General features: G+C 38.4%; 1 protein-coding gene across 3 annotated transcripts in view; it reads right to left on the minus strand.

Moving 5' to 3' along the window:
* Window positions 1-16464, minus strand: part of LOC136838739 (anoctamin-4) — a 228983-nt gene that overhangs the window by 186036 nt on the left and 26483 nt on the right. For all 3 annotated transcript variants that reach the window (XM_067104191.1, XM_067104189.1, XM_067104187.1), the window contains exons 2-4: window positions 1931-2489; window positions 1058-1281; window positions 319-471 (exon numbers count right to left, since the gene is read on the minus strand). In XM_067104191.1, coding sequence (XP_066960292.1) covers window positions 319-363 — 45 coding nt within the window. In that variant the 5' untranslated portion in view covers window positions 364-471; window positions 1058-1281; window positions 1931-2489. The remainder of the gene's footprint in view (window positions 1-318; window positions 472-1057; window positions 1282-1930; window positions 2490-16464) is intronic.

Here is a 16464-nt window from a genome sequence, read left to right on the forward strand (position 1 = left end):
ACTCGAGCAGTGAATGAAAATTGGCTAAATGATCTTACAACCAGTTGAAGAATCCTGCTGTTTGTCAGAGACCTTCGGTTGCAAGAAATCCCACGCTCTTACGATCACTGAAATCTCGCACTTCAAATATCTTTGGATTGATATTACGAGTCAAAATTTATCATCTTGGGAATTCATTTCTGAGCCTGAGGAGTTTCAATGATCGTACTGATAACCACCTTTCAATCAGGCGCCCTTACCGCAGTCATGAGTGCTCCTGATAACACTAAAACTCGTGTCACTAAACTTTGAAGTGAATGTTACGTTCTCTTTACTTACCTCTTTGACGTCGCTTGACTTATGAACCTCGAAGGGGTCCGCCATCTTTTTGTATTTCGAGTGGAGAGCGCTACGGCTATGAGGCCTGTCGTTGTTGTCCAGGATACTTCCCGGAAGTTGGACGCTCTCGTAGGATATGTTGCTGAGGACGTCCTGCGTGAAGAAGAAAAGAAGGGTGAGAGGTAAGTGAGGATCGGGAGAAATGGAGGGAAGGAATGAAGAGAAAGTGGAGGCGGCCGTTAGACAATATAGAGACGAATGAAGTTGGACGTTTAAAAGAAGAGTGGAAGAAAAGGGTGTGAGGAAACAGATTCTTATTGGTATTCTTTTGAAAGCAACAAGAAATAATAATGCGCCTTGTTAACCATTAGCCGGTTGGTAGATGTGCTCGACTGGAGAATACTTTCGAAATTCACTTCAATAACTGGTCTTCTGTAAGGGATTTAAATGCATTTTACACTGACCAAATTTTTAAAGGTTATGCCGATTTGAAAGTTTAAATCAAGTAATGGATAATGATATTAGCGACAGTGGCCATTGATATTATGATGTCAGACAACCTTAAATTATCAAATCAAATATACACACACATTTCATTATGTGTGTATGTATGTATGTGTGTGTGTGTGTGTGTGTATATATATATATATATATATATATATATATATATATATATATATATATATATATATATATATATATATATATATAAATAAAGAAAACGAAAGGGCAATCTTACAACGGGTGGAGGGTGCTGTCCTTATTGACCCACATGTCATCCACCACTGGACCATACACCTCCGCCGGCTGCGGCATGTACAGCTCTGAGAGGCTGTGGGCCAGGGAAAGACGCCTTTCCCGGGGCGAGGGCGGCGGCTCCGTTGTTCCTGTTGTTTCTTCCTCTGCCACAGCGCCTTCAGGCTCGCCTCGCCATGCTATTTCGGAGATCCCTTCGAGGAGGTCCTAAGAAAGGAATGAGATGGTGTGGGTTGGCCGGTTTAGACTAAGCTGGCCTTATGCTGGCCTCATGCCAACACGGGCTCTTGGTAAGGCCCTCTTTCCTACCAACACGGATAGGAGTACAAGAATTAATTCCTACGGTGTAATAAAATGCACTACATGAAAATCCGCGCCATAAAAAAGACATTTACAAAGTCAAAAGAGATGTTCCATCAGAAATTGGTGATTAAACGCAGAGCAATGCAACGTAAGAGCATATTACGTCAAAAATACGACTTTTCATCTCTTCATCTTAAATAAAGGGATGTTGAAGATTTTCATAAGGCAATAATTACGGTTTAAGTCATCCTCACTGAAATAAACGGATTTCAGAACTGCATTAAATCTCCACTAAAAAAAAGCTACTTTACTTTTCTGTGAATGCTACATCAGTTAATAGGGCTCTCGTTATTAAAGGTATTAAATTTGTTACAACCTCTCTCTCTCTCTCTCTCTCTCTCTCTCTCTCTCTCTCTCTCATTCAGAATAGCATTCGGATTTGGCTTTTACCATGAACGTAGCTATCTCTGTAACGCATTCACTGAACATGAAAGAAGATTAAGAAGAGAATGAGACATTTACTACGAGTCAGGAACCCGAATGCACTACAAACCTCATCGGCCGGCGTGCCTTTATGGAGAGGCCTGTGGAAGTCCTCGTCCCAAGAGCTCGGCTGGTACGGGTCTTCTTGGTTTTCTTCTTCGGAGAGACTCTCGCTCGAAGTATCGCTTTTTTGGCTGTGACCCTCGTCCCAGGAATTATCCAGCTCGGAGTTTATTTTCTTCTCTTCCTTCGTTTCCACTTCCACTGTATCTACTTCTTTTGCTATGCCTACTTCGTCTTCTGTCTCTTGACCCTGTGCAGGAGGTCGAGATTCGTCTTGAGCGGGAAGGTCTCCTTCAAGTTGTTCCTCGTCTTGGGAAGGAAGGACTTCTTCAAGTTGCTCCTTGTCTTGAGAAGGAAGGACCTCTTCGAGTTGTCCCTCGTCTTGGGAAGGAAATACTTCTTCGAGTTGCTCCTCGTCTCGAGGAACAGGGTTTCCTGTAATTTGTTCCTTGTCTTGGGGGGAGGAGGAGGAGGAGGAGGAGGAGGAGGCGGGGGAGTGACCTCACGCTGTTCCTCGGAGGGAGAAGCCTTCCCTCGCTCTGCGTCCGAAGTCGATTGATCGTTGCCTGCAAAGAAAATTATTGTGAAATTCAATACTTGCAAAGATGTTGATAGCAAACAGTTGCACATTCATACCCCACTAGAGAGACACCGCCTACAGTGAGCCTTGCTTTATACACTGTAGCCAGATTTCTTCCTTTTACTTTTCATTCGCCCCACCTGATTTTTCCCTACTTAGCCGTTCAACTACTTTAACTTTACTTTCTCTATTATTTACATGAAATTTAAAGAAAAGTCCTAGGGCAGTTTTGTAAGGAACATAATAGTAATATTACACTGATCTTGGTAAATAATAAGCGTGTGTGTATTGAATGTAAATTAAGAGAATATATCGAAATATCTTCAAATAATTTCCCATTCAAATGTACCATCCAACCTAGTAACCTCATTTAAGTTTCAAGGGTAAATTTGAGATCTGATACTGAAATTAAATTTGCCCTTTATTCAAATCAATTCAAATGTTCCAAAGTTATACTCTACTTCTTATTGACAAAAGAATAGACATAAAAACCAATACAAGTAAGAGTAGGAAATTAATATGGCATACATTTGTCCAATAAAAATTCAATTACAATACACGCACTGTAGAGGTTATTCTACATATATGATCAGAACGTCATAAACATTTGCTAGTATACGGTGGTAATATTCAGGACTTCCGAATATTTAAACCCGATTTTCGACTGCTGAAGACGGATAAACAGACACGGGGGGAGAGAGAGAGAGAGAGAGAGAGAGAGAGAGAGAGAGAGAGAGAGAGAGAGAGAGAGAGAGAGAGGTAATACCATTCAGTGTTCCGTACACTTGAAGTTTATCTTATGCTATGGGAGACAGGTAAAAAGAAAGAGAGACAGGTAAAAAGAAAGACAGACAGACAGAGACAAGTACAACAGATGTTTGTGAAAAAAGGAAATGACAATTCTGACGGAACACTTTCCACCAAACAAAGAAAATGACTTCCGCCAAGTGCAAAGGCGAGAAAGCTCACGACAAGAGAAACGTTCGCGTGATACAAAACATCGATAAGACTCGAAAAAATTCCAGTGATAACAGTAGGATGATAAACATACCTTGGCAGGTTAGGCGACTTTGTTTTGATTAAAGGTAGATTAATAGAACAGAATATACAACTAACGCCGAAGACCAAGAGGTGGGACCTATGAGGTTATTCAGCGCTTAAACGAAAATTGAGAGTAAAAGTTTACAGCTGTTAGGAGAGGGTGGAAAGTAAGATGGAAGAAAGACTATGAAAGTTAAGTATATCTTAGTTTAACCAGACCACTGAGCTGATTAACAGCTCTCCTGGGGCTGGCCAGAAGGATTAGATTTATTTTACGTGGCTAAGAACCAACTGGTTACCTAGCAACGGGACCTACAACTTATTGTGGAATCCGAACCACATTATGACGAGAAATGAATTTCTATCACCAGAAATAAATTCCTCTAATTCTTCATTGGCCGGCCGGAGAGTCGAACGCTGGGCCAACAGCGTGCTAGCCGAGAGCTCTACCCACCCCTCCAATGAAGAACTAAGACTATGAAAGGAGGTGCAGTTAAGGGAATGAAAAGGGTAGCAGCCGGGGGCCGAGGGCACGCTGCAAAGAACCTGAAGTAATGCCTACAGTGCACTGCGCCTGAGGTGCACTGAAGGTACTACGCCCCCTTATGGAGGGAAGATAAATTAATGAACGCAAGCAGGTAAATAAAATGGTACTGTCTCTCTGGAGTCGTCATTCTGTCACCCTATAATTTATCATGGAAAAACTACGAAGAATATCTCTGAGAAGACTGAATATTGCAACACCACCCAAAGACATCGGATATTCAATTTCTTAAAGACGTGGTCTTAAAATATATTATGTAAATTTCTTGATAAAATAAAAATCGGCATTCCACCGTCACGTGACGCCTCGATATCGAAGAACTTTTCTGGCACGCTATCGTGGGTGAAACATGCCGTGGAATGACACTCCAGGCGTCATTTATACCTGTTACGTCATGCTCTTCAACTCTTCATGTCCTCGTCTTGATAATTATCAGATATCAATCAGGATATCCACGCTCGTTTTACGTCGTTCTTATTATGGATTATTAGATGAATTTAAGGGAATCGTGAAAGAGACAAATTATGTTACGTACTCTGCCGAGACACTAATGCTGCAATTACTATTATTTTACTATAATAATAACGAGAAGAAGAAGAATAGCAAAGGTTCATAGCATGTATTCTACCCATTAGTATGAAAACCGGGGCGATGACTGATGGCTCACAAATTCCTGACGTGGGAAACAAGCTTTCTTTATCGCCTCTATCCTTCCTACTTTACGCATATCAGACTCTGTTGCGACACCTTTTTAGTTAAGGACACAATGTATATATACACACACATACACATATATATAAGTATGTATATATGTTGTGTATATATATATATATATATATATATATATATATATACATATACATATAGGGTGTTTCGAAATTAGAGGGCCCCCCTCTACAGCATGAACTAAAATTGGTACGAACAAAAACAAAAGTAATTCAGAACAGGTATTTATTTAAGTTTCTCTCTGAGTATTTAATATTTTGTGTGGCCTCCAGCTACCTGTACCACAGCCTGCATTCTTGAGGGGTATGATTTCAGCAAATCGCAAAAAAGCTGAGACACAAACTCCATTTCCCTGAGCACTTCGGTCACCTCTCTTTGCAGGTCGTCGAGGCTTGGTATACCATCATGGTTTACTGTGTGCGCTTCAACACAATCCTTTAAGATACTACCAATGTTTTCACACACATTAAGGTCAGGGGAGCTACCTGGAAATTCACTTGACGAGAAGAAATCGATACCACTGTTTCGAAGCAGCTCCTGTGTATGAAGAGCCTTGAAACATAGTGCCTTATCATGCAAAAATGTGACTTCTTCAACAGATAACACATTTTCAGGATCTTTGAGGAAAGGAAATACTCCACCAGTAAGCACAGTTTCTCTGAAGTATTCACCATTCCATGACTGTCCTTTTCCTTTGATGATCCACGTAAACCGTTCGGCTGTGAAACAGAGAAAAATTCCCAAACATTCAGGAAATTTCACAACTTGGCGATAGCGCACGTCATCGCTGATATCATCCAACTTTGCAGCCCAAATTATGTAATTTTTATGATTTGGCTTCTGACTGTGTAAATGAAGAATTCATCTGATGCGGCAACATGGAGAAAGTCAGCTTCATCCAATTCTTTAAGAAATGAACCACAAACCCATACACAGTCTTCTCTCTGTTGCTGAGTGATGTTGGGCTTGCTGATAACATGAAATGGCTTGATACCAGATTTTTTCAACTCACGATATACAGCACTATAACTTCTCTTCTTTCCCCTTTTTGTTTTTAGTTCAAGCGCCAATTTACATAAAGACTTTCTTGGTCTACCCAGTGCCTCAGCTATGATGTCTTTTGACTCCTGAGAAAGGACTTCAGGCCTTCCAAGATTCTCACTCTTTTTGCGATGACAGTCATATAGATTTTTGTTCCAGTTTCTTTTAACAAAGGATTCATCTCTTTTAATGTATTTAGCTATCCAGGAACGTGAAATGAAGGATGCGCCAGCATCCCTGGCCTCTCTGAAGGTTATAGCCCGGATTCGGTCAATCCATCTGATTTCCTCCGAGTCGTTAGCCATGGCTGTATCTAACTCCATCACTTAGTCTGAAAATACAAGAAGTGTAAAATGAAAAATAGCTTAACAGAAACTTAAAATAATGTACTTGGAGATAGGCTATAGTAGAAAACTTCATAACTTTCCATTTGTTCTGTGGAGGGGGGGCTCTAATTTCGAAACACCCAGTATATATATACCGTGTGTATATATGTGTATATATATATATATATATATATATATATATATATATATATATATATATATATATAATTTTTAGGCAATAAGCCTTTCCCCCAAAACAAGGGGATGGTTCCAGAAAAAAAGCATGGAGGTCACGGTAAAAATCGTACTATCGCTTTCACAAAATTAGTTGCTCTTTACATCTACACCGAACGCTCATCAGCATCACGTCGAACCAGAAAGTATTAGCATGCCAGTTCTATGTATTTTTTTTATGACGTAGCCAGCGCCAGGCCCTCCCTTTGAAACAACGCTCACACTGGTACCTACTCGTGGCTGAACCAACCGGTGTGTGGTTAAAGCAAAAACTTTGTCATCATGAACCCAGTAATATATACGGTATATATGTACATATATACACACGTATATATATATATATATATATATATATATATATATATATATATATATATATATATATATATATATATATATATATATATATATATACAAGAGAGAGAGAGAGAGAGAGAGAGAGAGAGAGAGAGAGAGAGAGAGAGAGAGAGAGAGAGAGACTTAAGAACAACATTCGTATGATTCACGCAGTCATCTCTAGAACCCCATGGACCGTCCGATGGATTTACTCTTAAATGAGAAATGAACATTGGAAAAATACAATGTTAATGAAGACGGACAGGACAGGAAGTAAAAGGGCAGAAAGCAATGCAAATACAAATGCCTGCAGTGCGCCACTCAAAACCATTCTCTACATGGTACTCGATTCAGAGGACCTTCCAACTAACCAATAACACCGAGAAAGAGTAACTAACGACAAACCGTGAGAAGGCTCCACTCCTAACCTTCCAGATATTAAAAGATCTTTTGCGCTCTCAATATAATTCTTCTCATTAACCGACGTAAAAAAAAAAAAAAGACAGAACAGAAATGGCGACGTTGAAATTAGACAAACCTTAATAGATCTGGCTTATTTCATCGAAGCGCCTTGATTGAGAGTAAAATAGCGGAGTCTTCTAAAAGACTCATCCTTGACATATGACGAATACGACGGTACAATTTTGTTTTCGGGGAAGAAACTCTCATTTCTTATTCTCAGCCGTCCTTGGCCTTTGGGTCACATATGTGCCATAATTATTTTATTTAAGAATGACGTCAGTCAATTTAAATGTGACAGATTTTAAACAGAGCATCACAGAATACGGTACTTCTCAAGTGGAGTCGTTCCTGATTTCAAAATGCAACTAGGACTCCAGTATATATGAAGTATAATCTATTCTTCGTTTCCCATATTTTATGGTTCCATTCAGATTATTTTAAGATTAAGGTCACATTCCCGATTCCTGGACGTCCTTCCTTTCCAAATCATCTTATCTTCGTTCTCTTGGCAAAAGAACGGCTTCATGTTGTCTTAAAAGTCCACCAAGAAGTATAATAACATTTCGCCCACCTTTAACCAATCTTTAGTATCACCAATCGGTGGAATTATCAGGGACGTTTTTGCATAATTCAAAGAAAATCCGACCTTTGCCTGCAGCTTTAAAGGTTCAAAGAATAAAGGTTGGCCTTTCGTAACAACATTGGGATTCGAGGTTAACAGAATTCCTGGTATAATCAAAAGAATTTCAATACGGAAATAAAAAAAATAAATAAAACCTATAATGAAAAAAACTCCAAAGAGAAGAAAATGAGTCTGCTCCCAAACCCGTGAAAAGCTGAACAAAGTGAGTCGGTAAGCAAAGGCGATACACTAAAATACTGTGTATTTGTAAGTTCTGTGCTGTTGTTCTAATAAACTGGCCTACTACTAAATTACATACCTTATACATATATACTTACATGTATAAATATATGTAAATATATACAAAGTATATATATACACGTATCTATGGGGCATGGGGCAAGCAACTCCATCCATCCCTAGACTTACTAAGAGCCGGAAAGCTCAACCCTTCTACAAGGAAAAGGGGTGTCGCTCTATAGGGCTCTCTCTCTCTCTCTCTCTCTCTCTCTCTCTCTCTCTCTCTCTCTCTCTCTCTCTCTCTATATATATATATATATATATATATATATATATATATATATATATATATATATATATATATATATATATATATTTATATGTGTGTGTTTATGCATATATTCTTCCTGAATGTATCGAATATTTTTGTCTATATATTGGCTAAATGTACCACATTTTAAATAAGTAAGCAACGAAATAACCAAATTATTGAAGAAAAGATTAATTAAATGTTGCAGAGGCATCGCTAAGCGGGCTGTGTTAGCATAAAGGTTCAGAAACGTCTGCAATATACATTTGTATCTGTTTGCTTATTCATCTTTACTTATTCATTGCTTCCTTCTTCTTACGGTTGTTACGTGTGAATGCTTGTTTTAACAAAAATAACTAAAATACAGTCTGAAAGTCATGAGAGTTAAATTTATGTCTCATAAAATAAAGTAAAAAATAAAAAGGTTTAATTATGGTTCTTTATGAAGAAAGTTAGATTTATGTCTCATAAAAAAATGGTTTAATTCTGGTTCTTTACAAATAAGAGATTAAGATCAATGACAAATTCTGAACTTCAAAGAAGGCGCGATTCGATAAATACCAATGCTCCTTTTTTGTGGCCAAAGCAATTCCACCCCCTGCCCCTCCCGCCTCCCAAATCCATTTGAAGCTCAGTGACGTCATGTGTAACGCGAGGAACAAAAAAGGGCGAATCGCATTAATACATTACACTCTTACCATCGCCAGAGAAATAGCGCGAGATGATAAATGCTCAAATTACGACAGACCGTTACATCAAAGGCGCCGGTTACCAAGGGAACGGAAGTAACAACTCGGTACTGTCAGTTAGAGAGGGAGAATTCCGATACGTTTCAGAGTCCAGTGGTCCAAACTAGGCCTCTTTTATCCCTTTCAAAACCTTACCACACTTGCGGGCCGCTACTGGGTAAAAAGCTCGTGCTGACATAAGATAGGCTTAACCTCGCTATCTTTAGCGTCTAGTCGCTAAACAGTACACTAAATAGCTAATATGTTTTAGCTGTATCGCTAAAATATGAACCCTCAACCAGATTTAATACTTTTTAATTACTTGTACGCTAATAAAACATCCACATTTGTTTGCATTTATAACAGGACAGTGTCATAAAGGAACCAATCTTTTGAAACCCTGTTTTCTGGTATACATATTTTTCGAAAAACTGAAGCAATTTTGAAAAAAAAAAATTATAAAAGAACACGCAATGAATTTCTGGCAGTAAGACGAAGTTCAATAGCTAAAACAAAATAAATAAAAACTATATTGTTATAAGCATAGAAATTTTAACGCTCATCATCGATGCGGTTATGGGAAAGCATCGATTCCCAATGATAATTGCTATTGTATACATAGTGCCTTGATTCTCATACCCTCTTATCTAACTATGGAATTATGGGGCCATAATTCCATAGTTAAATAAAAGCATATAAGAATCAAGATTCTATGTATATGATATCAATAATCATTGGGAATCGAAGCGTTCCCATAACCTTGTGAAATGGGATATAATTTTACACAGAAAGTCGTGGAGACAGACAGACGGACAGAGACACAGACTTGATAAGTCTGGAACTTAGACCCCGTCTTTCTGCCGAGTTTCAGATCAACCTAGTTTTCGTTAAATTTTATTAAAAAAAAACTAATGTAATGTAAACCTTTGTCACATAAGAGAAAGCCAGAAGTCTACAGAATGATGGGAAACAATACTGCCTGAGTCTTACATCATCAAGCAATTTCACTTAAACTGCTGGTTCTAAGTTTTTCCTGTTGACATTACTCAACCGAGAAAGGGAATTCTTGAGATATCCAGGGAAAGCATTTATCACGCGCACGGACGCAAGCGCGCGCGCACACATGCACACACACATATATATATAACATTATATATGCTGTATATATACAGTATACACTCTGTATACATATATACAAACTTCTGAAAGCACCTACATACTTAATAATAAGAAATATAGCATAACTATATAACGCTAGCGTGTACACGTAATTACATACGACGAAAACGTTCCCTCCTGGAAGCAGTTACAATCTCGTCAAGAGTAGCACCATGACTGAGACGCACAAACGCAGCTTTCCTCTTGTTCACAAAGGCAGAATTTCCTCATCGTTCACTTTTTAACGTCAACCTTTTGAACAAAGGGACGTGACCTATCCGTAGTCTCTGTTTATTTCTGTACTTCATCTCCAAGACCGACCACAGGCTACCCAACAAAGTAACGAGTTTATCTTTCTGTCAGCTGAGAAGTGTAATGAAATGTGAAGATACCTTTCCGTAGAGTTTACCATATTGTTTTGCGTACAGTACAGTGTTTCCTTGCGATTTACGTCAACAAGGATGTTATTTCCTGATTCTGGTAGTTTTTCTTTTGTAATTCCAAAGTTGCCTAAATAAGAGATGATTGATAGTACTTGAAAACAGTGTATTAACCTCTTCGCTCCCATACCCATCTATCCTGAAATGAATGTGGCGTAAACCTAATCATTTTGAAATTCTTCGCAACGTCATTAATTAATTCTTGTGTGAATTGTAGCGGAATAAGTGAATTTTTCTAAAACTGACGACGCCAGAAAGAAAGTACACCTACAGTATTCTCCATATGGATCACTGTAGACAGTCTTAGCCTCCGCCCCCCTTCCCCCCAACAAAGTAACTGTATTGATTTCGGCCTTTTACTCTTTATCTTTTCACTATGTTGTCCTGCCTCTTGGACTCTGCCTTGCTTCAAAATTCACCTTATTTAGGAACAAAGTATTAGGACCAAACTTATACCTGTGATATCTGTTTATCATTAAACTAATTTAAAAGCACCATGAGAGAGAGAGAGAGAGAGAGAGAGAGAGAGAGAGAGAGAGAGAGAGAGAGAGAGAGAGAGAGAGAGAGACCATTAACCATCATTTTTTATTTCTTTTTCTTTCTCGTCTCTGTTTTTTTAGTATAGTAACATTAAGTCAGAATAAATATGGCTACTGTCAACATGGAATACCAATATATTAGCACATTTTATGGATGCCAACACCCCCACCCCCACTAGCATTATTTCTTGTACGAAAACCCACGGAATTGAAAGCATGGACATAATAAAAAAAACACATTCACAGACTCCCGCGCAATAAATTTGCTGTTGTCAAATCCTATAAATAAACACGAAGTCAATACTGGTCCCACTGTTATACATCCCCTGGTAAACATTCCAGTACACCGTACGGGGGACGGCTTCTGAACGAAAAGATATTTATCATGATGAAGACAGCAATCATTATTTGAGATATTCATGACTCCCTAAAAACTGCGGTGTCGAAATTGCAACTGGAAACGCTTATGCATAACAGCCTCGTAATGATAAAGCTGCTCGCATATGCCGTCAGAAAGTATTACAGTACTAAATCTTCTTTCTGCTTGAAAAATCATCAGTTTACCAGGGCAAAGTGACACTTGAGGGTCGCTGGACCTGATAAGACCTGGGGTCTTATCAGGTCATCTGGGTGGGGCGGTACCTGTTACGCTGGGGAAACGCAAAGATAGGATCAATATTTATTTAGTAGTGTTTTGTTAGTGTTTGTATTGTCTGTGTGTTTATTATCAACAATCCCTATCTTGCATCATCTATTGCTAAACACCTCGCGAACTGACTGGTCAATAACATCGCTCTACCTACGCCAGTCTTATATAGAGCCTCTATTTCACCGGGTGATACTGGTCAATGGAAGTAGATGCCACCAGACAACGTTGTAGATTCGTCATCAAGGCTATAATACGCTGTTTCATGTAGAACCCAAAATATCGTTAAGCTAGGCGGTCTCCAGCAAAATTTGTAACTGCTATATAACAAATTTCTGTAGACACTAAATAACAGCGACTCTACATATTCGCTTGTTAAATATAAGATATAATTACAGCACGTTCTTCCTTGCAAAATAAAGGAGCGGATGTTCTTTAACACAGTCATAATAACCTCAAATGTTAATGTGGAAAACATCGCCCAAGTAGGTATATGATAAACCAATTATTTTACAGTATTTTTTATACTTCACATGGATAATAACAAAAAAGCCCCTGTGAAGCTTTTCTTGACATTTGCAGAGCAATGAATTTGAATTAAGTTACATTTGTTTGCAGTTTCCACTGGCTTTTACAAATTTGATATAGCACCATTTTGGGAGAAGAAAGGCCAAAGTTTGACAGTGTAGTCTGTTTGTTTGTTTACTTGTTTCCAGCTGACAGTCAATACCCTCAGCGATATCCCCTAGGTTGATCGTGATTGGTTGGATTCTAATGCTGCTCGGCACGCACCGTAAGTTACAACGATATCGGTTGTAGATGTTTAGCGCCAGTTCCCCAGCCAAAAACACAAAGACTATAATATAACGCAGGTTAAATCTTGCCTTTTACTAAGGCGATAATTTGGACAAACAAAAAAATTAGATTATATCACTGGTAACGAGGACAGATGTAAAATGTTATAACTACAACTACATTTAACCACTGATGGGAATGTAACTCGTAAGAAAACGTTTTCTCCGTCCCAAAAAAATGAAAAATAAAAATGAAATAGGTATCTTACTAGCAAGAAACTTGAGCATCATAAAAGTCATACGCACTCCAAAAAAAATACTAATCAATTAGTGTGAAATTCAAGTGACCCGATCAGCTTTTTAACGTCTCCTTGATGAAAGTAGAACATTCACTATATTTCATTATAAGGCTTATTTACTCTGTTGAAAAGGGCCCCATTGTTACTCTTAGCAACTTGAACCTGACCATTAATATTTTCATATTTATTCATGCAATTATTTTGATAATTACTTATATTATCAATGACGATTCTTATGCTATTCTTTGCCTTCATATTAACCATTTCTACAGTAGAATCAATATCGAAACGTCCAAGAAAACGAGCACAAAATAAGGCAACAACCGCTTCCAAATACCAAAAGTAAATATATTGATCAATTTCGAGTCGAAAAATGAGCTTACTTTCTCGCCGGGTGACGCAAGAGAATAGGACCCGCTACAAAAGGTCATGACGTCAAGATGACGCTGCCAAGTTAGTTCCTTTTTGCGTTGATGGGCCAAGACGTACAGTATATTTTGCGTAGCTCGATAATGGCGTGACGTCGTAGGCCGTTCATCAATACTTCTGAGACTCTGCTTAATAGGCAGTCCGTCGATACGTATCCGTTGTGATCTACTTTGATCTTGGCTAGATCAGGATATGATGGACTGTTTTCGTTTATCTGAGAAGAGGGCGCACACATCTCTCTCTCTCTCTCTCTCTCTCTCTCTCAAATAATAATAATAATAATAATAATAATAATAATAATAATAATAATAATAATAATAATATCCTTTATTTCATCTCAGGGCCATATACATGGAATATACAAATACAATACACACACAATCCAGATACATAAGACAACAAGAAAAACAATAATCGGCGGTATCCACACAGTTGCTGAAGAAGAAAAAATAAAATTCATAATAATGGCAATGACAGTAATTATATGGAGAATAATAGTAAGAAAAAATATTAAAAATTATAACAGTTAAAAATACAGATTGCAGACGATTAATTTCCAGCTAGGGACCTTAGGTGGTTACAGAAGTCAGATCCAGAAGGTTAAATACGAAAATTGAAAATATCAGAACTGTACAATGATATTAGTTACAGTAATAAAAAAAAAGGAAAATGCCAATAATAACAAGAAACGTAGAAATAATAATAATAATAATAATAATAATAATAATAATAATAATAATAATAATAATAATAATAATGACAGATTCTGGAGACGAAACTTCATAATTGCAAAAATAGAGAATAAGTCATTTAAGGAACAGACACTTCATTATCCCATCTTTCCCACAATTTAGATCTTCTTGCCTCACTGCATAGGATGCTTTATACATATGAGCGAATTGCTGTTGTATCTCATTCGGATGATCAGACTGGACATTGTTCGCCTAACAATGGTTTTTAAATTATCCAGGCGGTTTTCTATGAACATCTGCGTGGCGGAGTGATAGCGAGGAGTGTTTGTGAGGCGTCTCAGAATGTCATTGTGAACAACTGGTCTCTCGGGTATAGTTCGTCCAAAGAAAACACCCATACATGTTGTAGCAGTACGAGCGAAAGAGCAGCAGTTTCGTGTCTCGGTGACAGAAGGCAAACCTCCTTGCAATCATGTTCCCAGTTGCAAATAGTTTACGACGCCTCTGTTCTATGCCTGCCGCATCTTTTAGGTCGACCGTGATAATGTGGCGCAAATACGGAAATTCATGCACGAACTCCAGACGATGATTTCCGTGGAAAATTTGTGGTTCTGCAATATGCTTAAGCGATCTCGGGAGCAGCGACATACACTGGGTCTTGGTTTCGTTGTACAGGATACGAAATTCCTCTGGATATTGGCAGCAAGTGTCTATGAGTCGCTGGAGACCTTGCACTAATGGCGAAATCAGAACCACATCGTCAGCGTAACAGTGGTTTATTGTTGTTTCGTTGATAGTGAATCCGATTGGGAGTGAGTTCAGTTTGACATTCAGGGCATCTGTGTACGTGTTAAACAGGTATGGAGAGAGAATGCCCCCTTGCCGGAGCCCGTTTACGGAGCCAAAGGTTTATGACAATACGTTACCCCATTCGACACAGAATTGCTGTGTGGAGAACCAACAACATAAAATGCCAATTAGATACAGAGGTGTGCCTCGTTTGTGCAGTTTCAGGTAGTTTACTCTGTCAAATGCTTTTCTCACATCTACAAAACATGAGGAAACAGGAGAGGGTAGATGCAGGTGTCGGTTGAGTGGTTTGCTTTAAAGCCGAACTGGTTGTCAGTAGTTTGTAGAAAGGGGAGAAGTCTCACTAGAAGAACGGACTCAAGTATCTTCGACGCAATTGTAGTAATTGCAATCGAGCGATAATTGTCAGGGTCAGCTGCATCCTTTAGCTGTTTTTTTATTAATGTATTAAGTGAACTAAGAGTAGGGAGTCTGGGAGAAACTGGTGAATTATGCAAGCACTGAATAGAGCAGCTACCAAAATGTAAATTATCGGATGGCAGAGTTTGAAAGCTTCAGCAGGTAGACCATCGCAGCCTGGCAATTTATTATTAGATAGGTTGTTTATGGTATCGCAGATGTTACCTGGCGTAATACGAAAGGCGAAATGAAAATGAATGTCATCAGTAAGGAGGTTACCTACATCCCTTCGGGAGTCCTGATCGTTTTTGCAATTCAAGATAGTGCTGGAGTGGTCGCCCCACATTCTTGCGATAGCCTCGTCACCGACGGCATCTCCTACTCTGTGATAGCTTTTTAGTTTTGGGATTTAGGTATTGAATGTCTTTCCAAAGACGAGGGTAATCGCTAGATTCTAATTTGTAGACATTGCATCAGCTTTTAGTTGCTTTTCATTCAGTCTGCAGTGCTTAAGGGCAAGTTTGAACTGCGCCTAAAATAAGCATTATTTCACGGTGCCCATAACGACGGTTCATTAAAATTAATGTTCATTAAACAGGTTTTCTAAAACCAAGACACATTGTAGACAAACCCAGATTGGATACCGCTGAAGCTCTTTTCATTGCCATTGAAGGTGTTCACAACTGTATTTCAACCTGATAACATTTTCAGTTCATTAGTTTTACCAAATTTTACGGAATCTTTCCTCGTTTCCCATCAAGGTTTGTACAGGACCTATAAAACGTGGCTAATAATGGTGACTCAGGTACTGCTTTGGCAAAATATGAAAAACTGCACTCTACATACAAAAGGCCTTTTTAAAAAGCCAATGTAGAACTCGACACCCAGGGCGATGTCAAAATGCCAAAAATCAAATTAAATTTATATTCTCATTTTCTCAGAGGGGCACAACACGCCGTTATTACTTTTTGTACTCCAATTTCAGGCATGAAAACTATTTAAATTACATTAAGAATTAATTATTAATGCTATCGCTGTCAGGAGGACGATTTAAAGCAATGATAAGTACTTACGGCGTCTTCAAAGACAAGCGAGGTCTTAATACACTTCCATTTCTCTTCCTTTTTAAAAGACAAACGCTCTTC

This window comes from Macrobrachium rosenbergii, chromosome 5 (genome assembly GCF_040412425.1).
Source record: "Macrobrachium rosenbergii isolate ZJJX-2024 chromosome 5, ASM4041242v1, whole genome shotgun sequence".
In the NCBI taxonomy this organism is placed as follows: domain Eukaryota; kingdom Metazoa; phylum Arthropoda; class Malacostraca; order Decapoda; family Palaemonidae; genus Macrobrachium; species Macrobrachium rosenbergii.